Consider the following 24,165-nt stretch of genomic DNA (forward strand, 5'->3'; position numbering starts at 1 on the left):
TTTTTTTTTTTTTTTTTTTTTTTTTTTTTTTTTTTTTTTTTTTTAAAGTGAGAATTAAAGCCTTTCTCTCTTCTCTTTTCTCATCTCTCAAAACCAAATATGCCGAGCATGTCCTCATCACTGAGCACAGACTCATAGTGCTGATATTTCACTCCAGGGAGCTTGGAAGCTTTTCTTCCTCTGCCCTGCTGCTGAGTAAGGAATGTGAAAAGTCTTTCTTAGAGTCATTGGTATCAGGCCAAGGGTTCTTGGCATCTGCTTGAAACAAGACATCTATCCTCAATTGCAGTATCTATTTTCTTCCTAGGAAGTAGTTTCCTTCCTGGGAAGCGCCAATTCTGGGTTCTTTTCTTGGTGAAAAAAGGTGGAATACCTCTGTTTCCTGTTCAGGGCTGTGTGTTGAAAGCTGATCCAATGCTGCTGTTTTTCAGTCTAAGATGAAAGTGTTACAGAGACAGTAATGCTGTCGCTTCCTGTTGGGTTTCATATCTGAGGAAAATGCCACTGTAGAAAAAGGAGTGTTTGTGCTCTGTGCAGATTGAATATGTGTGATTTTATAAGGAGTATGGAAATTTAGGTGCACATCTTAATTAAATTATGTAATAGGAATTGAGTAGTTGGTCTTCAGACACAACACTGCACCACATGACCTGTGTTCTTATCCTAGCAGTGAATTGTTTCAGTGGCCCAAACTGGATTCAGTCAGTTGAAGTGGGCACTCTACAGAACAGAGCAAACAGTCTCCAGTTTCTGGCATCTCCTGAGTGTGCTTCACATTACAATGTAAAATTAAATGGATTTCTTTTATTGCTAATTCCCCACAGGCATTATTATAGTCAAAGGTCTTTAAGCAAGGTGTTAATGGCATCATAGTAGGATTTGTTTTTTTCCCTTTGTCAGCTCGTAATACTGTATCAAGAGCTATGGTGGATTCTGCACTAAAGTGTTTAAAGCAAGCTTGCATGCTCTTTATAAAGGAAAACCCAACAGGAAATTACAGGCCTGGTGCCAGAATTGAAGGTCAAAATCCTGTAATCTGGGCTCTGAAAGAATTCAGGATAGAAGTACATAATGGGCTCTTTTGGCCTTGAAATCTCTGAATCTACTGCATAAAATGAATGCAGTCTATTGTGTTTCCATCAGTTCCGACTGTCCAGCCTTTATGTACTTGGAATATATAATTTGGAAGTCAGTATCAAATTCATATACTGCATATGAGTATGTTGAACTGCTAAGTGGCTTCCCTGTAGTGGCTTAAATTTCAACCTGTAAACTAGAATAAGTTTCTCTTTAGAACTGCTAAAAGTGATCTGCAATTGGGAAATACGGGAGCATTTCTGTCTGTGTCTCAATTACTTGCATGAAGGGCTTTTTTTTTTAATTGCATGATAAAAGAAAATAACAGAACAAAATCTGTTTGACAATTTCACCATCAGGAAAATGTTTACTAAAGTTGATAAAAATGAGTAAGTGTAAACAAATTTAAGATCCCTCATTTAGCAATATGTTTAACATTCATCCAAAGCAAAATGTTTAGGCTTGAAAATATGGATGTTCTGCCAAAGGCACAGTTACACCAAAACAAATTTTGTTCCTGCTAATATTTTTGGATCAGCCCTTCTTGCATGCCCTTTTATCCTTGGTAATGGAGTAAAGGGGAAAATTCAAGAATCTTTCTATTCAAGCTTTCTTCATAATGTAATGGTGCTGATTCGAGATCCATTTATTTTAATAATTGCTAATTATGAGCACAAGGTATATATTTTTCAGCCTTGGCACTCTTTTTTGTTCAGTCCTTCCAGTTACTTTCCTCCTTTTTTATGGTACAAAAATAATAAAATTCCAGACAGGTGTGTTAAACCTTGAACAGAATATTTTCTATCTGTCTAAAGCAGTTATTGATCAAGTATGGACTTACTAATGAAGTTAGCATTTCAATGAAAAAATTACTCTTTTACTTAGGGAAAGCCAGAAACTAATAAAATTAATAATAATGTTAATGTGAAAGGGGAGCCTAATTCAAATGGAAAATAAAAGCTGAATTTCTTGAATTCTCTGATCAGAAACAGGTAAGAGGTGTAATTGCATAGAATAATTATTAGGATAAATTTGGAACCATAATTTAAATATTTATTCTTTGAAACTCATGTATGACTAAGCATGGAGAAAAGGTCTATTGTTTCACTTGCATATCACACCTGGAGGTCTGTGCTCCTCCTTTTGTTGGGAATGCCATCAAATTCCCACTAAATGTTCGTGCTGGTAAAGAACATTTGCTGGCTTGCCAAGAATGCCATTGTTCACCCTCTCCTTGATTTTCTTCTTCTTGTAATATTCCCATTCAGCTACATTTTATTTTAAATTAATGGTAGAGATAAGCTGCACAAAATGTCTCTTACTAATGTGTCACCTTCATAATTTTGAAAGAAGTAAAGTGAAGCACATGATGATAGCGTTAAGACAGAAACTTAATTGCTTGTGTCTCTTTCCGTTTGGAACTGAGACTTCATCTCTGAGCCAAATAAAATCTGTTGGCAAGTGCTGCAAAATGCAGTCAGAATCCTTTCCAGGCCAGTATGATAAGCTTGATGTTGATGTGTTTTGATCAGAAGGCTTGTTGCTTTGAGCTTACACCTGAGTTTTCTATTTGCATCCTGAGGATAAGATACTTTCCTAGGTCATTTCCTCTCCAGACTTACTTCCTGCTCTTACGGAGTTTGCCAGAGCGTGCCAGGCAGGGCAGGACCTGTTGGGTCAAGCCAAGCACTGTCCTGGTGATCCTGCAGTCACTGGCACTGCCTGTCCAATTCCCCACACTCCAGCAGTGCAGTGGAATTACATGTACAGATGAAACAATGGCATCCAAAATGCATGAATGCCAAAGGAAATTCTGCCAGTGTTTTCAAATGCTGGTGCCAAATCTGTGTTTCCATATCTATGCTGATTAGATACCTACAAACTCACCATTTAATTTTTCAATTACCTAGCATGGTTTTGTCCCAAGAACTTCAGTGGTATGGTAGCTGATGAACACGTATGAAAACAACACCTAAATTGCCTTCAGAGTTGAATTTAGATACACAAGATTTAATACTTCTGAGCAAAAATTCTTAATGGCACATGTGACTCTTGAATCTGTAATTTCTATTCAAAGTAGAGATGACTGATCAGTAGAAATGATTTAATATGGACAAGTATTTAAAGTTCATAAAAAGATACAAATAAAATCACAAAACAGTGCCTTGATGTGATTTATATATTACTGGGTGCATGGTAATTCTTAAGAGCTAATGATCTTCATTTAATCAGCAAGTTTTTCTCATAAATCAGAATGAAATTTGGAAAAATCAGGTTAAATAACTGTGAACAGAAAGTTGCCGACCTTTGTTTATTTTTGTAATAAAACACTTTGTTTATCCTTTGCTAGTGTAAAATAAAATAAAACAAATAATTCAGTATTGTCAGTGTACACCTGGAAATCTTAGACCTTGTTTGCTTTGAACATGCTCTGCTGGGTGTGCCAGACTCCCAGGAGCTGTGTTAGAGCTCGGTAAGGACAGCCCTAGGGACTCGTGGATAGTTGCAATGTTTTCACTGCCTGAGCATGGGCAGTGAGCCACCAGCTCTGCCTGTGTCAGCTTGCTGAGATGCCCTCATGGGGACAAAAGGGAGTGAGAAAACTGCAGCCCTATGGCTGCTCCAGAGACTGGTCTTTTACTGGGATATGTGCATAGCCACTGAATTTTAGTTTTCTCACTTGTTGGACTTTTCTGGGAAATGCCGAATCTGGAGCGCTGCAGAAGTAGGGATGATAGTGAGCCCTCAGGAGTGTTTGTTTGAAAGGCTTAGGAAGTTCACATTCCTGTTGCAAGCTGAAATACTCAGTTTTATTTGAGATTTGCAATTATAAATGAGAAGCATATAAATCTTCCTTCATTGAAATCACTGTCTTCTCCAAAATGTAGCCTTGCCAATTCAGCAGTCTGTGTGAAATCCGCCCCAGGCCACACTGCCGGCTCCAGAGTGGAGTTGTCCATGTTCCATCTGGCTTGGCTCAGCAGAAAGGTCAACTCCCAAGGCTGCCAGAGAAGTGCTGCTCTATTGTGGTACTTTATTATCCCTCGGGGGAAGAGGCTGGAATAGGATGTGTGACCGAAACGGAGAATTTGTTCCCTAATTTTCTCAGTAGTCTAGGGACATGTACACTATTTGGACAACAGCTGAGTCCATTACTAAGCTGGCTCAGTAATGGCCCTTGGTGCAATGCAGGAGAGCAAAAATGTTTTCCAAGTAGTTGGGAAAACTGAGGAGTTTGCCAGAAATTTTGGAGCTGGCAAAATAACAGTGTTTGATGTTTCACCATCACTGTGTAATGTGGGCTGAGAAAACCAAAGTGTTGTTAGAAGCTTCACCACTCATCATCTTTAAAATTTTCTAGCATTTTGTCTAATTTGAAGGCTGTCTCTGACTCTCTCTCTTTTATTTTAACACAGATAGTAGCTAAATAAAGGTGTAGGTGCCAGAAGCTGAATGGCACACAAACAGTGGCGTGGTCTAGAAGGAAGGCTCTCTGTCTGCCGTGAATGCAGCCACTTCCCCTCCCTTTCTTTTGGTGCTGATTTACTGTTAATTGCATTTCAAACAAATTGGAACGGACTAATACACTGAAGTCTATTATCCTAGCTTTTAACACAATGAAATCATGTTTAGTGCCTTGCTCTAAAGGGGGGAATGAATATCTCTAACATTTTCCTCCAAGTAATGACAGAGATAAAGATGGAGATTCCTGCATTATGAATAGTAGGATGAGGAGGGTGTGTGGGGGAATGGTAGAAACAGTCACATTTTGTGCTTTAGTCCATCAGCTCATTGCTCTTTGGGTTAGATAACTGCCTCCCATTAATGCTGGCACACACTTAGATCTTTGCATTTTCACTTGTTTTTGTTAATATACTTTGTAGTGCTTTGACCAGTTGTGTTCTAAAATGAGGGAGACTTTTAATTGTTCTGATAGGAGAATAATTATGGCACAGCTCCTATTTTCTTTCAACTTTTTCTAATTGTTAGCTCCTTAAATGATGTCAATATCTTGCATATTGATGATTTCAGAAAGCTGGAGCTCAGCTGTAGCTGTGTTATTCTGAGAGTGCTCTTGAGACAGACCCTGCTGGGGCAGCCTGAATTTGAGAAGTCTTGAGTGAGCAGATCTGTGGAAAGGTGCTGTGCTCACTCCCAAGCAGAGTCCCAGGGGAGCAGAAAAGAACTGCATGACAATTTGCTTATCCAGGAAAACTGGAGAAGAAATTGTTTCAGCAAGCTGTTGCTGCTCTGTGTCATGGATGGCAGAACCAAAGCCCTCAGACAGTTACAATTTAAGTTAGGAGTTATTTGCTAAACTTCTAGGAAAAACTTGGAAATCTCTAAATTAGAACAGCTTTCTATTACCATGGCAGTACATAGAAGAGGAATGTATGGTTTAGTTTTGCTGAGCTGACAGCTCACCTGGATTGCAGAATGTGCCTGGGTAGAGCCCCAGGACAGTCACTGCAGCTTTATTCAGCTGCATTCTCTGTGATCACATGAATTTCAATTTATCTGCCTCTATCTTTGTTGTCTTTGTGAAGTAATTCAGCACCTTCCCTTGTGTTTCCATCTTTCCAACATGTCCAGAAGTGACTTAGGCAGCAGACAGTGTGATCTTCCAGCTGAGCTTGTCACACACATTACAACCTGTGGCTTCTGGTCCCTGTCCTCCTTATTGCCTCCCACAGCTCAGCAGTGAATGTTTCCTCATCTGCTTCAGTTCAAGCTCCAGAGGCTTGGCTCGACTGCACTATATATTTCACTGTTGGGTTTTTTTTTCTTTTTTTCTTGTAAATCAATCCCCCAGTGGATGTGTTAATATTCAGGAGCTGTCTGGACCCTCTCTCCTGCCTGAAATGCTGGCATGGGAATAGTGTGATACTGAGGCATGATCCTGTGCAGTTGCATGACAGGGAAGAAATTGGTTTTATAAATGAATATTGGCTGTTGAGCAGAGTTGAAGAGTTGAAGATTTTCATACATTGATATGCTAAAGTAACTGGGCCCACTGAAAATCGGCATGAATTGAGCATGACTTGCTCTGCAAACCAATGACCAGATTAGGAAAAGAGGAAGGTACATTGAGTATGGATGGAAATTTGAATTTTCTAGGTCAGTCCATGCCTGGTCACTTCATTATGGAGTTCAGGAAGGTATGAAGAGCAGACCTAATTTGTTTGTGCCTGACAGGGTGCTACTCTGACTCTGCCACCTCCATTTCTGTAGCTACTGCACCATAAGATCTCCCTCTGGTTTCTGGTTAGTTTGCATTGGGCATGGATGGGAAGAGGAAGTAGAAATCAGAAAGGACAGGAATTATCTTTGTGTGCAACTTTGCAAGCCATTTTGAATAGGAAATCTTCTGTATACTAAAGGATTGTCTGGAAGAGTACAATATAAGAATACATTGCATTATAAAACTAGTGTAGAATAATTTTTCAGATCATTACTAACAATAGCCTAAACTTTGAGAAAAGCAGTGGAAATCTTGCTCAGCTGACACGTGACTTTGCTAGCATATTGAAATTTTGTCCGTATCTCTAATATCTTTTTAAGTGACTATTTTATTTAATTAATAAACACTTCATTAGACAAAGATTTGTCTAGCACCTCCTGTTTATTAAATCAGAAAGCATTCTCTATTTTAATTAGCATGACATTTTCTATAATCAATTTGATGAAATGCCATCTGCAGTTCTAATAATAATATGTACAGCAAAGGCTGACTGATGTGTGTTGACTTCAAGGTATCAACTTTCTCCCATGTTTGTATTAAAAAAAGAACATAAAATATAAGGAAGAAGAGGACTCTGACTTGCTAATGCTGCTGTTTCTGCTGCAAAGCAGAATTTTACTTAAACAAACCAAAACTTAGTAAATATTTTCAATGGGAAAACAAGCATTAGCAGTCTTCAGGTTAACACTGTCAGCAATTTCAGAAGACTACCCTGAGGCCTCCTTATTCTAGGTATTATGGAACAGATTTTCAGCATTTCCTGAGTTATTTCCTTCTTTTTTCCTTCACTTTTTAGATGCTACTTGCTCTCCCAAGACTGTTTGATAAATTGCCTTAATATCCTATGGTTTCTATGCACAAAACTGCCTGAGTGCTGATCTCCTTTGGGCAATTAGCTTAGGCTAAGATTTACAGTGCTCTGTGCAAATAACCAGCAATTAGCAGTCAGTGTACCTTCTTTATAAATCTTTTTTTTTTTTTTTTTTTTTTATTGAGCCAACTCTGCATTGTAGAGTGATTTTTACTCAGAGTATCCCAAAACCCTCACTCAAACCAATAATCATGTGTTGATAGGTGAAATTAGTTTCAGAATTCTAATGAAGCTCAGCAGCTGGGAGACAGACAGCTCATCTGAAGATTAAATGAGAAAAATTGCCACTTTTGCTGGTTCCTTTAGAAACTCATTTACATTCTGTCAGCTCCCATTAGGGATGGGAACTGCGAATATTGAGGGGAATATGCATGAATTCAGTGCTGAAATGGCCCAATATCAGTATTAGTAAATTCTAAACCACTTTTGAGCCAGGTCCTAGCAAATTGGACTTGGCCAGTAGCCATTAAAATTGTTTGATCCACACAAGTTTATCTCAGGAGTTACCATGAAATAAACCTTATTATCAACAAGAAATAAAAGTCTAGCAAATACTCTACAAAAATTCTTTTGTTTGGCAAACAAGATCTACATATTTATGATACTGTGAATTTAGTAAGAATCAGGTTTTTTTACAACCAAAGGAGTGCTGTTGATGCTGTTGCTCCTTCTCAGTGCTTGCAGCTGCAGACATTATTTACATTAATCTCAGTGAACATGATGGCAATGTAGATTTACAGGCCAGGCAGATTTTAGTTTTATAATAAGCTTGGGTTGCCATGATGACTTTTAGGGGCTAAAGAATAACTCAATGTGTATTCATAGGTGAAAAATCATCGCTTAGAACCTCTGAGAACGGAATAGACTAGGTGGAAATACAGGTCTTGCCTGGCTAAGATGAAACATACACAGAATAGTGAAGGCTCAGATTCAGTAATCTTGTAACTCCTGTGGCTTTAGTGAGCCTGTGATGCTTGTCTGTATTTTCATAAATTCTCAAAGTTCATCCAGGGCAGGATTCCTGCTTTTATACTTTATCAAGGCAGCCCCACTTGTTCCTGAAGCTGTTGGATCTTTCCAAGTACAACACAGATGACTTTTAGTACTTAGTTTACTGGTCATGTCTCATGTCTCTATTGGTCTGTGATTTCTTGTGAAATATCCCAAATTTAGAGACCTGCAGAAATCACCAAACATTTCACATCCCCTTTGCTCATTCACATGAAGGACACAAACCCCTTTCCTTTGACTTGCAGCTGCAACATGCAGATACACCTGTGTCAACAGCTTAAGGCACCCAGGGAGACACTTGGAGTTACTCCATGGGAGAAAAAAATAATGTGATAAGCAGCCTGGAGCTTTTTGTGTCACATACACGTCTAAAGATGCAAATACCACCAATAAAAGAAGAAAATTTCCAACTAATAAAAGTTGGATCAATACTGATGTGAAAGTGAACAGAACACCAGACTAAAAATCAAGAGACTTGAAAAGTATGTGGTAGTGTGTCCTACAACCCAGTCTGTGTAATTCAGATAACAAGATGGGTTGCTTAGTTTCAGTGACACGTGAAACTAAAGTTTATATTCTTCAAATGAACCACCACCCTTCAGTGTCCTGCTGTCAGAAACCTAAATCATTAAAGGCCATATAGACCCTGGGCCAAATCCTTGCACCAGAACAATTCAGGGATTGATTTGCAGTGGTGGTGATGTATTTAAGGATGGAAGTTAGTCCATTTCCCCCCTAAACAGTACAGGATTTTTCATCAGAATTTGCAAGGGCCTGTATTTTTTTGGTTCATGTGAAAATATATGATGCCATGTGTAGCTGTGAGTGCTACAAAGGAATTCTGTAGCATTTAGGACATGGTAATATATTGTCAATTCAATAAATAGGGGTAAATTCAATAAATGGAGGTAAAGAAATCATTGCAAAATTGATGGGGGTCAAGCTGCTTGTCAAGTATGAAAAGTTTTGCATTGATTTCTCTTCATTTTATGATAGTTTGCCTGTACTTTGACATTCCCTGGAACAATTTATATTATGCCAGGCACAGCACTGAGTTGCATTTCCTGCCAACTCATACCCTAATCTTAAAACCCTTACCAGTGTTGAACCTAAACCAGGAAAAATAGTCTTAGTGAAGCTATTTATAACAAATACTACCTTTATTTTAAAAAACTCTTGAGATTATCATGATGCTGTATTTATGTAATAGTTGTCACTGTGGGCTATATTTAAAATATTCATAGATACATCCAAACTGTGATTTAAAATGTATGGATTAATCACTTCAGCAGAACATATATTCCATGTTCTTTGCCTAGAGATAGAGCAAATGATGAAAATATTCACTTTTAAAAACATACAATAGCATGTTTTAAAAACATACAAAAGAATTTGGACATTTAGCCTCACAATGATAAAATAAATTGCTGTTGATTCTGCAGCTAAGACAATTCTGTAAGAGGATTTTGTTGACTAAGTTGAATTTGTTATGCTGTGACAATCCCAAAAGAATTTTAGTTTGGAGTTTGTTTTCATGTAATATTTAATTTAATGTTGCATTCTTTGTGAAAGCCAAATAAGTTGTAGAGAACCTGTTGAGCATCAAGCTGTCCTGCAGAGGTGTGTGTCCATTAGGCAGCCTCCTTCACAGTCAGCCTTAGAAATAAGGTCAAAATCAAGATGGAATCAATTCTTCCCAAAGACAGTTGAGTATAATAACCCTGTCTACCTCTTTATTTTTTTAGTGATACTGTTTTTAATCGTCCTAATGTGTTTCCCATTAATTATGTCTAATGTAAGATTTGGATGTCGTAAAATAAACCAAATACCTTGCAAGAAAACCCAATACACAGTTTCAGCAGGGCTGCCTGTATCAAATATAACACTCTCAAATTTGTTTAGCAAGATCTATGTTCTGTGAAGTGCTATCAGGTATTACTTATATTGCCAGCCACTATTTTTGTGGGAAGAATCCTGGATTTATCATGCCATTATTTCATTTGGGACTGATGTCAGGATAACTTATGTACAGACCCTTGGTTGTCTGTCTTCACGTTTTAGTAAAACATAACAAACTAATCAGTTATCCAGTGCTCTGGATTCTCCAAACTTTTCAGAAATTTGAGAACTATTATAAGTAGGAAATTTTCAATAAGTTGTTTTTAAGACTGTTTTTGTGTGCATCATCCAGGGCTGGTGACTTGATAACACATCTTCTTTCCAGAGGCTTCCTCATGTTCTCTGTTTCTTAAGACAGAATGCTTTTTATTCTAGTGATGTACTCAGGTCAATAATGTGGCTCTTCAGTGCTGCAATTTGTGCCTCACTGAGAGCTTTTCACATGATACTACTCTTTGTTTCAAATTAAATGAGAATTTCTTTGAAGTAAGAACTCTACTTCTCTGAATGGCTTTGTGAAGTGTCAGAGGTCCCTGAACCTCTTCGTGGTGAAGGCACCAAGATAATAAACAAACAAATCCTTCCACTGTGCAAATGGATGATGCTAAGGACTAGGTATTCTTTTCCTTTGTAGAATTTCTGACTCTAGGTAACCAAAATCTCAAAAAAATTTGTGTGTTTATGATTCGTATTTGCATTTGAGCTATCAATGAAGAAAATCATCATCATGTGGTATGACCATCAGCTATCACATTAACAGATATTGACAAGATATTGATTGGAATTAATATTGAAAATATTAATTGCTATGATTACTTTGGAAGACTGTTATGCTCAGTGTTTGCATGGTATTCTGATACAGTCTTTTGCCTGTGAACTCCATACATTTTGCAAGTGTTCATTTGATTTATGCACTTCAGGAGTTAATTGCTGAATCCAAGCTCAGAGAGAGGTGTAATTCCTGTCCTGTCCTTGCCTTTTCAAGAGGTGTGACTCAGTTTTCTGTTCTGATTGACTGAACAAATTTTCTTCTAACTTTAGAACAAAGGCTTTCATTTTATGTCTCTCACAGTTTTGGTATTCCGAATGTTGTTTCACACCGTGTGTAGGACTTGCAAGAAGAGCCTTAGGACTGTGTATTTTATTCATGGTCCTCTTAGGAATTTTAAGGGAAGTTCATTATTTGTGTGAATTGGTTTTGGTAGGATTAGTTAATGAGGCACAATGCTCTAAATCCTGTTGGCAAGTGGCAGGTAGAGTAGATAAATGAGGAGTAACATTCTGTACTCATTTGGATTTGGGCAGCACATTCGTGTCACCCATGGAGCCAAAAGGCGTGGTTTGGAGCACTGCTGTTCAGAGTCTCTGGGTTATTTATGCCATTTCTCACATTTTGGTTCAGTCATAACTAGGGACAACTCTTTAGCCAGACAACTTTATTTTTTCTATAATACTTAGCAACATGATCCAGTGTCACTGGAGATTTTGAGTGCTGGGGTTCCTAAAAGAATACATGCAAAATAGCCTAAAGGAAGCTACAGAAATGATCATGTTCTGTAATTAGTAACCTGAAACCAAATAACTGTCTACAAAGTGCTGTTCCTTTCTGTACAAAATGAATATTTGAAATATTTTCTCTTTAAAAGAAGCTGCTGTTAATTCCACAGTTCACAGTCTAGTTTGCCTTCCTAAACAGCAGCTCTAATAATACTGTCCTAAACTCCATCAATCCCACCCCACTTCCCAGCCGGTCCTAAAATAGCTTAGTAAGCTCTTCAAATGAGGCTTCATTAATTTTAGAGAACATACTAGAGGACATTCCCTAGTGCTGTATATCTCGAGTTCCTGTGGAGTCAATTAAAATAGAGCTACATCTTTCTGAATAAGTGAAGACTTTTTTTTATGATAGCATGACCTTTTTCTCCAGTTGTGTTTACTTCCCACTTCATAAAATTCAGGGATCTGTAATGAATTTCTCAGACATTACTGAAGATTAGGAAGGTTCTTTTAGGTTTCCTTTAGGCTTAATTAGAACTTTTCTTATTCTATTTAAATTGTTATAATGAAATAGTTTCATTTAATGAAGTATAAATCTCTTACATGGGTTTTAAATAATCTGAAAGAATCAGCACTCAATCTATTCAATCTTGCTACAAATACTAGGAAATCTGGAACTTTTTGTTTAAATCAAGGCTGATGTAGTCATTGTGTATTTCTTGGTAATTTTGCAGGTTTTGATACAAGCAGATACAAAGTATTTTTCATGGAAATCGGAATTAATTTCAGATTTATTTTTTTTTCTTGAGGTGTTAGGTTATTTTTCTCACAAGAAATTATAAATAAAGTGAGTAGAAGAAGGAAAAAGTTGCAACAGTGCATCTCACAATGTTCTAAATGTTTTGCAAGTGGACACACTTAGCTTTAGCCCTCCTTTGCTAACATTCACCTCACACGAAAATTTGGTATTTTGTGGCCCAGCATGAATCCCACAGAATATGGACAGTCTTAAAATAGTCATAACGTTGTCCATCCAGTCACCAGAAATACAAACCAGTACAGAAGATTTGTTGGAATCCCTTCTAGGGAGACGTGTGGATATGATATCCAGCAACAGCTTTTCTTTTTGCAGAACTTTACTTTGGTTTATGGCCAAAATATATTTGTATTGAATGAGGTGAGCATGCTGTAGGGTATAAATGAGTCATTTTGAAGCTCATGAGGCAAATGAACAAAACTTCTGTCTTGAGTGTTGTAATAAGGATACTCTAATTAATTTAACATGCTGGTTTTCTCTACAGATGTATTAAATTCTCAGTGAGTTTGCTAACTGCTTATTTCTTTGTCATTGCAGATACAGCAGTGGTGTATAAAACCAGGAATGGACATGTTGTTGAACTGAATGTAGAAACAAATACAACTACATTATTATTGGAAAATACAACTTTTGTAAGTAATAGAGATTATCTGCTTCTTTCTCAGTGGAAGTCTGCTAAGATTTTTTCCTGTAACAGGGGGGTGGGAGTACAATATATAAAAGTTAGAGGAGATATGTTCATAACCTAGACTAGGTCTCATGTAAATGAAAAATATAATCCATTCCTCTGTCAGTGAATGATTTCTGAATGAAGTTATTCATTGTTTTATTCAACCTACATGTAAATAACCAAGATGTTGGAGAATTTGCTGTTGGTTGTCCTTTATTCAGAGCATCTGAAGGATCATGCTTGGCATATGTGCTGAGGAATCTACCTGATGTCTATTAGAAAAAGATATTTCATAGAATGAAACTTAAATGTTGAGAGTTTGTCACTATTAGAAAAACGGGAAAAAGTTCAAAATTCATGGGAATATTTTCCTTAAGGGAATTAAATATGCAAAGAAAAATGTATTTCCTAGTCATGTTGATCTCTGGTTTAGTTGTTTCTCGTGTTTTAATGGCAGACTAGATGATTGGGGATTATTCCTCTTGACCAGTAAAGGCTATGTACATGAATGGTTTCTGACTAGCAGTAATTGCTAAGAAGTACTTTAATACTTTAGTCTGCATTTTCTTTTGCTTTGCTTGGCACTGTTATTCTCAGGGATACCACTTACTCTACCCTGTAATTCTCGTTTATCAGGCTTTTGCAGCATAATCGTGTGGCTTGTCAGTCTTTCCTCATAAATACTCCATGCAGACCACAGTAACACTGCCTGTTACTGTTAATCCCTGTACTTTTAATTTAATAAAATCTTTTACACCTGCAGACTCAAAAGGATGACTCATTTTCATCAGCAGTCTTTGGCAAAGGCTGATCTTACTCCTGGTCTGTTCCTGGCCTTTGCTGATAGAGATTCCTCTTTTCAAAGCATAAAGCCTCAGGTGACCTTTCCTTCTAACTCCTCAAACAAGAAAGAGGAGAGCAGAAGTTCAGGAGAAAGAACTTGATGCTGATTTCCTCTGTCAGTGTAAAGATGGAGGAGCATGGAGGAGAGAATTTTATTTTAATGGGTGTGTGTGTGTCTTCCTTTCTGTGAGCTGCACCCTTCCCTATGCTGGGATGTGCCGCAGGGTACCTCTTAGCCCAGAAAAGGCTGTCAGACGCAATTAAAAGTGGGTGGAAAGATGAATTTCTGTAAAGTACAAACCCTAACATACTCAGAAGCACTTTCTCTGTTACCCTTCTATTCAAGTGGGTGTGAGCACTTGCCTGGCCAGTTAGAGCATCAACTGCGTCAGGCCAACGCGGTGCCTTTAGTGCATAACCTGAACACAAGCAGCTGCTTGGGCATCCCTGGCTGTAAAACATGACTTCAATGACAAGACTTGAGTCTCCTCACAGATGAATTCATACACTTTTGGCTGGAAGTGGTTGGCTTGTGCTGTGGAGTGTAATGCCAGCATGAGAGGCTATTCAGGCCATTCTTCACACCAGCCTTGCCAAGTGACGATGGAATGGGACAGACAGGCTGCTTCACACTGCGAGTTGTTCTTCTCTGGGCTTTTTATGGAACTGGTTTATTCTCAGTTCACACAAACCTAGTGAGCTCTAGGCTCTAGATATCTACTACTCATTGGAAATGTGGGAAACTGCTGCAAAATAGATAATATTCAAGCAATCGTTTAGCAATTATGGGCGGAACAGAGGAAAATAAAAACCAAAGTATATTTTTTCCTGCAGAGCTCCTCTCTTTACACAGCAAAAAGCTGAGAGTATTATACTTAAAGTCAATCCCAGCAATTATTATTCATATGGAGGAAGTAATATAAAAAGCTGGAAACAGAGCAGAAGGCTCAGCAAGTTTGTTGGTGTATGTTTGGAAGAGAACAGTGGGAAATGTTCTGTGCTGAGTTGTCTGTCAACACGGTGGCCAACATTCCTAACAGGATAACATGACTGAGGCAGGCTGAAATCAAAAGCTGTCCTGTTCTTCTGAGCTTGACTGTCCCCAAATCTGCACTGCTAAATGTAATCTTCTAAAGTTAGACACCTGGATCATTAATCAAACATTTTCCTTGCTCAGTGTCACATCTGCTTAATCATTGGTGCATAATTAGAATGGTAGTGGTTTAATGACTCTGCAGAGATGTCTTGGATTAATAAAAAATACAGCAGAGATCCAGCATAGGCAGTGGTAATGCAAGTTCCTTCATTCTTCCCTATCAAAAGGTTTTAATCATGGAAGAGTCACCTTTGAATGGGATTATTAAGTCTGATTTCAGTCTGCATTTGCTCTCCTGTTTACCTCTGCTCAAGCAGCCACAGAAATGGCAGGGTTTTCTCAGTAATGTTGATAATTATCCATGGAAAATTGAACTGCCATGATAAACTCCTTGTGCAGAGGCAAGGGGCAGGTAATGACTCTTTGTCACCCCTGATTGGGCTGTGTTTGAATCACCAGCTCAGAGGAGATTTTCTTTTTTTTCTCTCATTTCTCAACCCCTGAAGCAGTCTTCCACTGGGCACAGATCACTGGCTCTTCTTTTGCATCCTAGAGACAGCCACCCTCCTGCAAAGTACACATCTTTTATCCTTCTTTGTGTTGCTTATTGTGTAAAAGTCATGTCCCTAATGAGGATCTGCTGTGCTCACTGAGTAGGTGTATCATCAAAAAAGCAGGCTGCAGGTTTTTTTAAAAAAACCCTATGTTATATAGAGAAACATATCAAAATCCCCTAACCTTTAAAAGTGCCCTTAATAATAGCCATTCACCTGGAAGGAGGAGAGGCTAGTGTTTTGTCTTTCTAGGATGCCCACTTCTCTTACATGGGGGAAGTACCTATCTCAAGTTCCTGAATTGAAGTTTTGTTTTTTTTTTTTTTTTCCAGTATAATCAGGTTTTATTTAGAAGTAGAAGAAATTTTTGCACTTCATTTGTCCTTCTGGAATGAAGTCCTTTTCTGTAAACAATTAGTAAAGCAATCTGGCCTTTTTAGAATTAAACTATCGGCAAAGCAATATTATGGATAAAAAATACAGTGACATAAGTGAAAAGGGTAGCTTGCAAAGCATAAAGAATATCTTTTAACGTCTCTGGATGTTATTATTTAAGGATGCTTTCTAATACACATTTGTTCTCTGACTGTGTCCATGTAGTGCCTCCTGCTTCAGCTATCTAATAAACAGTTAATATCCTTAGCCAGCAGCAGATAAATGTTCACAGCTGGAGGCTGGGCAAGTCTCCCATTAAGAAGAGCCAGAAAAAGCCCTGGACATTAATCACTGTGTGGCATCCTGGTGTTTGAGATGCTGCCTCAATACGTGATTACAATATGTTCTCTATCATCTATCTGGGCTGCCCATCACCGTGATCCTAAGTGATGAGCCTACCAGTTTTTCAGCATTTAACAATACTTTGTGACACATTACAGTTCCAAAATCAGTGGCATTATGCCACATTTAGCTAAGAAATTTCAGTGTTTAACAAGCATTTTGTTTAATGCTTTTGCCATCAGCTGTTCCATAAGGTCAGTAAGAGCAGGTTAGCAGTTCACACAGAGCCCAGCCACAAGCGGGAGAGGAGAGTGTGGAGGAGCACATGGATTCTTTAGCTCAGGGAAAGTTGTCATCTGGTTCCTTATTCTAGCTCAGCTTCTCGTGTTTACAACCCTTAAACACAAAACAAAACGGAAAAAGCAAGCACAGAGAGGATAGAAAATGTGTGTAGGGACTGTGTTCTGGTATGGAACCTTCCAAATGTGTTGAATTCTCTGAAAGAAGCCTGCACAAGTTTTGTCTTCATTTCTCCCTCTTAAAAAAGCTGCAGTAATTATGAAACTGATAAGGCTTTTGTTAGCCCTCAGTTCCACTGCTCTTGTGGTGCATGTATTCAGATACCATGCATGCACCCTAGCAAACACTCAGGATCCTCTGTCAGAAATGAGTCTACTGTGACTCCTTCAGTCTTCTGAGTGTGGATGATGGGATGTATTTTGAATCTGTTGATTTGTTTTCCATACCAGGCAATACAAGTGGAATTGTTTTCAGTTTGTGAGCTCTAGAATAGTCCTGTATTTATTACAGCTTCCCCCAGCTGTACACTTTGGACTCTTCTAACACCCAGCAATGCCTGACTTGCTGTGCCCCTTGATTTCTGTGCCTTTCCACAACTCTTTACAAGCTCAAAGGGAAACTGCATCATGAGGCACAGCAAACAATTATTGCTGAGTTTCAAACCTGTTTCCAGAGGCTTGTCAGGAGTATATCCTGGAGCCTGTTGTGCTGTTGTGTTACTGTGGACCATCTTTTATCCAAAGATGGAGAGGGAAGGACCTTGCTGCCTGCTGTTGGTGTCAGAAGGGTGACAGAGCAGCCTTGGCTCAGGGATCAGGGTCAGGCTGTGGCAGCCCAGCTGTGAAAGCCCTGTGGAGGCCTTGCAGCCAAAAGCAGAGAATGAGAGCTTCAGTCTGAGCAGAGCTTTTGGCAGGGACTGTTTTGTGGTGTTTTACAGAGCGTTGTTCATAAACAGCTCTGCTTGTTCTCTTCCTTTTGATACTTTTTTGTTTTGTTTTGTTCTCTCCACCACCACACCCCCTTCCTCTTTTGATAGGAAGCTCAGTGCAGCATCACAGTCCAATTATAGTTTGTTGATTAATGTAGATTTAATTGCAAGAGTAGTTTACATGCTTATTTTTTAAGAACCTTGCATAAGAGATTAATGAAAGGGTGAATAATAGTAAATATATTAAATAACGTTATATAACTACATAAATACTAATAGTTGTTGCAACACTGGACATTTTAATGACCCACACATGTTGTAAATAGGGGATTATGAATATTGTAGCATTCTCTCTACTCTCCCATGCTCCTCTAAGTGTCCAATAACCCTCTCAGCACACCCTTTTTAGTAGAGGGGTTTTTATGAGGAAGGGTTTATTGTTGCAGTGCACCTCTGCCTCGAGGTGGGAAAGCCTGACAAATGAAAGGGTTTTGCAGTCACTGTGATTTGGTGCTGGCCATTGGTTTTTGTCCAAGTGAAGGAGGTTTCAACATACAAAATGCAAAACTGTCAGGTTACGGTAGCTCGATGTGGGATTTCTCTAAATAATATTCCTGGTGAAACTGTTCCTTGATCTAGTTAAGAGTTAACTATATCAATGTTAATGGGAAATGTGAGGGGAAAAACCTCCATGATTGACTGGTTAGAGGTTACTGTGAGGCTCATGGTCAGTTCATGTCTATTTTTATGTCCTACAGTTTCAGGTGAGTTTGGGGAATTTGGTTCATTTTTTTGAGAGCCACCCATTCATAGCATAGAGGTCGGCTGAGATCATGTTTTATGGCACGTTTGTCTTTTAAACTGCACAGGAAACCTGAGGGTTTACAGTTCCAACACTTGGCATTGCAGCATTTTTGGGTCTAGATTAAATGCTCAGGTGACACAAGAAGTACCGCGTTAAGAAATGTAACCTTGGAAACCCAAATTTTTTATCATTCCAATTATAGCACATTTTTCTAATTACAACCTGTCTTTCTCAGAGGTTCCCTCTTCCCACTGCTACAAGCCTTGGTCTTCTGCTGGGCTCCAGTCTCTGCTGCTCTCTCATGATCCATCTTCTCCTTTCAGTCACAGCAGTGGCAGTGAAGGAGAATCCCATTGTTCCCTGGATTGCCGGTGCCTCCCAAGGGAACTGTGACATGCCAACTGCCTTCTCCTCTTGCAGCTCCTTTTAGTCCACCAAACCTGACTCCTTTTGTGCATTGCCATTTGGCCAGTGCCTGTCTGATAAGTTGGGCTGGATACCTGTGAATGCTGATGAACTCCCATCCACTGAAATTCTGCTATACCATTAAGTTAAACTTTTGATACAGGTGTAGGTGGGGAATAGATGTATAATTTCCTAGGTAGTAGTGTTGCCACCAAACTCTAAAGTAACATTCCTGAAAGTCTTAAAATATTTCATTCTGGATGAATAATAATAATTAAAAAAAAAAAATAAAGCCTAAATGTGCATTAAGGAAGCACTAAACAAAAACTGAAGAAAGAGAATAAAAGGAGTTTGGAAAATGAAAGTTTCTGGGGAAAATAAAAAGCACAAGAAACTGAAACAGCAGGAGGGGCAAAACTAAAGGAAAAAACCCAAACTCAACAAATAAGTAAACTCCACAACAGTGACCATTTCTTTAAAATCAGTTCTCACTGTGATGTATTATTTCACTTAAAACCATCCAGCTGAAACTATGGCAGAAGAATACTGTAAAGAATCCATGTTACAAATACACTTTATTTGGCTGGACTGCATTACAGATAACTTCATCTGTCTGCCGTATACCATGGTTTTGAAAGATTAATAATAAGGCACTGATTTAAATGTCACAGTAGTTAAAATCAACAAAACCGGTAAACCCAACATTTTATAGTATGTGAAGGATGGAGGGAGTAGCCAGTACATCAGTAGCTCAGACGTAGGGTTTAAGAAAACAGGAGAAATAAAAAGAGCTGATACTAGGGACCCTTGCTGTATATGCAGAGCCTAAACCAAGCCTGAAATTTCTCTTAAACACAATCATAATTGGTATTTCTGTTAACAGGAAAACACACATAACATGCAAAGTGAAAAAGAAAGAAATATTAACATTGGAAATCAAACTTGAGGATATATTGTTCACTGGAATACTGTGTTCCATTTCAAGGACCCATATGGAAAGGTGGAAAAAAATTCAATTTTTCTTTCCATGCAAAACTATATTTTAGCAATTCTTGAAAGGTGGATGAGAGAAGGAAGCTGGAAAGCTGGAGGACAAAAGCCTGTTCAAATTCTCTTTTTCCTTTTGCCTGGATTTGGCTTTTGCTGCTGCAATCTGTGGTGGCAGTGAGACCATTGGGGTCATCACATCATGCATCACTGTCAGGAGAAGAATTAAAACTCTGATCTCATGAAGTATTTCAAAGAAACTTAGAAATACAATGTTTCATATGGTTAGACTTAATTTTACAGTCAGTGGGGGTTTTGGTCAAGTGAGGAATGAAAGATCAGGTATAGGATCATTTATGTTTGAAAAAATGAAATGATGTCAAATGCAGCAATATAGGAAAAATGGATGGCAGGGAGGACAGTGTGCAGGTGTTAAAAAACCCCGCATTTATTTTGTCTCAGAATTATGCAGGAGTGTGGACTGTAACCAATTTAAGGATTACAGCAATTTCTCCAGTCCAAGTGTTTTCTGGTTGCAGGGAGCTGATGGTTTTCGTAGGGATTTCAGCTCTTGATGGGGCTGGGTAGAGGGGAACAAGGAAATTCCCTTCCCTTTTTCCTTGTGTTCTGCCTTGCCTCTTTCGAGTTTGCAAGGGGATTAGGGTGTGCATGGAGTGCACAGTGTTGAATTACCCCAGTCCCTACCTAGCTGATACTGTGCAGTGATGCAGAGGGAAACCAGCCCTGCTTCTACGTCCCTGGACCGTGCCTAATTAGGCGGCTCTATTTCTGCCAATTTCAGAGCTTGTTTGTCCAAAGTTACATTTCTTAGAGACCAAGCACAACAAAACCATAGGGTTATAATCACATGGGGCAGCATTTAGGTCTGTCCTCCTGAATGAAGCCTAAATAGCTCCTGACAAAGCAAGAAGCTTGAGAAATTGTGGATATGCAGGCCCGTGGAACAACCACCCTCCAGATTTTGGATAACAACACACCTGAGGGTTTCTAACTCCCAGTGTATTTCCAGTGTGGTATTTCCCCAACACTTTCTTTTAAACTCAAAAATGTGTTCTCCTGGGAAGAGAACAAACCCTTGGGGTCAGAGTCTTCACAAGCTTCTTTTTAATGAATAAATATATCTAATCCCTGTACAATGATAATCTCCCAGGAGTTTGTGTGGCATGCATCTCACCTCCTACAGCAGGGACTGGAACTTTCTTTTAAGCCCTTCACCAGTTGATCTAATCTCCTCAGCCATGGAGTCAGGCATCTGTTGGCTGGTGAAATCCCTTAGACGTGGTTGTGGGGGAAGAAAAAGAATTCTGTCTTTTGTTGTAGTGGCTCACAGATTGTGAGTTTACTTGCCATGTTAGGCAGGAGGAATGAGTCAGGCGACTTTTTTCATTTCCTGTTCTTAATGTATAAGGGTTTCTTCTGTGCATATAAGTAGGCAGTTTCTGAATTAATTGCCAAAATTGTGCTTGTCTTTACCAAAAAAGCCCTCCAAAAACAGAATTTTAAGGAAATTTTAATCACATTAAGTCAACTTAAATTTCTTTGCAATTCTACTAGAATTAAACATCTATTTCATTAAAGGCTTGATTGTAAATCCAACTTAAATAAATGGGCTAATTATGTTTTTATGATAATTTAAAGAAATCAGCATTGCTATCAGCTTTGGCAATGAGACATGATTTCTGCTGGTCTAATTTTAAGTTTCTTATTTCTGAAGTGAAACATTAAAAAGTATGAAACAGCTTTATACTCCTTTTACCAAGAATTATGCTGTTATACTAACAAAAAGAAAACTATTTTGCACCAATCCATTACCATATAGTTTTTTCGGCATTGAATGTACACCACGTGTCTGAGGCATTTTGGAGGCAAACAAAATTTTGCAGGTGAGTGCAAGCTGAATGAACAAGGTCAGTGGGATTCAAAAGACTTTAAATCCCAAATCCACAACACTCTGTACTTGGATATGGAATATGCAAGTAGTTCTTGCTGGTGTTGCCTGGAGCTGCCAATAGCTTGCAGCTGAGCTGCTCAGGTGTTTGCAGGAAGAGCCTCATTACTTGTGTGGTGGCATAATGAGGGACTGGAGATTCTTACTGAATGTGTGAGGTGGTAGGAGCTGCACTCCCTGGGAATGAATTTGGAAAGCTTGCCTGGGTTATGTAGTGCTGAACGCTGAGGTGGTGGAGCAGTAATTAATAAACTGCTACAAAAAAGACAAATTTCACATCTGAAAATATTTTCAGCAAAGTGCCAAGAAAAGGGAATGTTACTCGTAGGTTAACATTAACAGAGTCTCTGCTTAAAGATGATTAACTCATAAAAGCAAGTTTGGGTACAGTAGGAATCTATTCTGGATGCTTTGTAGATACAGAAGGATGGTTTAAGGTGTGTTGCTTTTTTTTTTTTTTGTTCCCCTTCTTTCTCAAGACTGCAGATTTATCTTCTGACTTTTGCTTCTGTCATGCTGCTGAATCAAACTAATACAGTTTATCTTCAAAAATACTTTTCCCTTTAATTCTTTTGGATACCTTGATTCTAACTATATTACCTAGGAACCTGAGTTTAATCTGTATATCAAAATATAGCATCTTTCCAGTTTATTGGAAGCTTTTTTTTTTCCCCAGGTATAACTCCTTAGCTACTCTGAATGTAATAGTTTGTGATTTCCTGCTTGTGTGCCTTTTAAAATCCTGTTGAGTTCATTAGTTTAGCAGTGGGATTAGGCTAAACAGAACAAGGTGCTTAAGAAATAAAACAGTGGATAGATCTTGTTCTACTTAGCTATTTTTTTATTTGTTTTCATCTTATGGCTTTGTGGTTCTGTTATTTTTTTTCTGTCCTACTTTTTCTATTCTTATCTGGATTTTTCACATCTTCCTTTTCCTTTCTTTCTGGAAATAGATGTTTTGAGATTAATTTTAAATTATTTCCTTCAGTGCTCTTTAAAGCACATTCTTATCTTTCTCATGCATTAGTTCATTAAATTATTTCTGACATCAACATTACCCCTTGATGAAATTATAATCTTGAATTCAATTGGGTGTCATGTAGTCTTGGGTGGATGTAAAGCATTATTAGTTTTATAATGCTACCTTATGTTTCACTTTGCTCTCTGCTAAGAATTTTCTTTATTTTAATAAAGACTTTTGCTTTAGTTCAAGTTGTTTTGAAAAATGTTTGTGGCATTAGAGGGAAAGCAGTAGAGACATAGTGCACACCTATTTTTTTCTTGCATGTGATCTTTAAGGCTAACTTAGTGATGAATCTCCCTTTTAATCATTCCAAACAAAGTATGTTCCTTCATCCTCTGATGAAGTGGTTATAGTTGTTATCCTTGAGCTTAGTGCTTGAAGTGATGATAAAAAAACTCATCAGCTTCTTAATTGGTGTTTAGGGTTGAAGCCAGATTCTTCAGTTGCCATTGTACTGATACCAGCTAATTAGACTGAGAATTATTTGAGGCCTTCTTTTGTGAAAATTACATCGGTTTTCTAAACCAAATCTGTCTTATGAATGGGAAGTTCTTAAATGAGCTGTAGGAACATTTGGGAAAAGGGATCTTATTAATTTCCTATTGCAGACTCACTTTTACTGTTACTTCATTTCAGGTAACCTTCAAAGCATCAAGATACTCTGTTTCACCAGACTTAAGATTTGTTCTTCTTGCATATGATGTTAAACAGGTAAGCCAGCCCTTCATAATCAAAGAGCCTCTAAATCAAAACTCCAAAAGCCATGTTGTTTTGTTTGTTCCATTTGCTATTCCACATAATATAATATGACTGGTGTACTTGATTTCTCTTCCCAAAACCTTCTGATTCCATGATGGGGAAGTTTGTATTTAGGTGTGTATGGAAGTATTGCCTGGTTCTCAGGTAGGTAAATTGCAATGGCTCCTCTGAAGTGCCATGCTGGTTTTGGCAGTAAAGGTTTTCTAACCCTTAATCTGCTCTGTTACCACCTGTTTATGTGAAATCCTATCTTTTGATATTCCTTCTGTTTTAAACAGTTATACTGGTCATTTATGGACTATACAAAAAAACCCCCAAAAAACTAGGCTGATTCATGTCATGGAATTTTTGTTGCTGGCTTCAGGGGTCTGAAGTGTGATAGTCTGAAAGCCTGCATAATGCAGTGTATTCTTTGTTTCTTACAGTATTTAGAGATTTTGTTGGCTATTACATTGTCAAGAAGAGTTTTGATCAATAGTACCATGTAGTGTTTTCTAAAATAAATCTTGGAACACAGAAAGGAAAGAAAAAAACTAGTTTTCAAAAAAAATAGGACTCAGTGGTTGTTTGAATAAGTTTGGATTGTTTTCTTTGTTCTAATGGTGTTGATAAAGTGATTTGTTAACTTGGTATTACATCCAAGTAGGATTTTTTTCCACCAGTTCTGGTGGATTCCAGATCAAGTTTTCCCTAC

At 38.2% G+C, this 24,165-nt stretch overlaps 1 protein-coding gene across 2 annotated transcripts in view; it reads left to right on the top strand.

Moving 5' to 3' along the window:
• Window positions 1-24,165, top strand: part of DPP10 (dipeptidyl peptidase like 10) — a 202,751-nt gene that overhangs the window by 58,218 nt on the left and 120,368 nt on the right. For both annotated transcript variants that reach the window (XM_017740242.1, XM_008638220.2), the window contains exons 3-4: window positions 12,952-13,046; window positions 23,349-23,423. In XM_017740242.1, the coding sequence (XP_017595731.1) occupies window positions 12,952-13,046; window positions 23,349-23,423 (170 nt within the window). The remainder of the gene's footprint in view (window positions 1-12,951; window positions 13,047-23,348; window positions 23,424-24,165) is intronic.

This window comes from Corvus brachyrhynchos, unplaced genomic scaffold, assembly GCF_000691975.1.
Source record: "Corvus brachyrhynchos isolate BGI_N302 unplaced genomic scaffold, ASM69197v1 scaffold126, whole genome shotgun sequence".
Lineage (NCBI taxonomy): Eukaryota > Metazoa > Chordata > Aves > Passeriformes > Corvidae > Corvus > Corvus brachyrhynchos.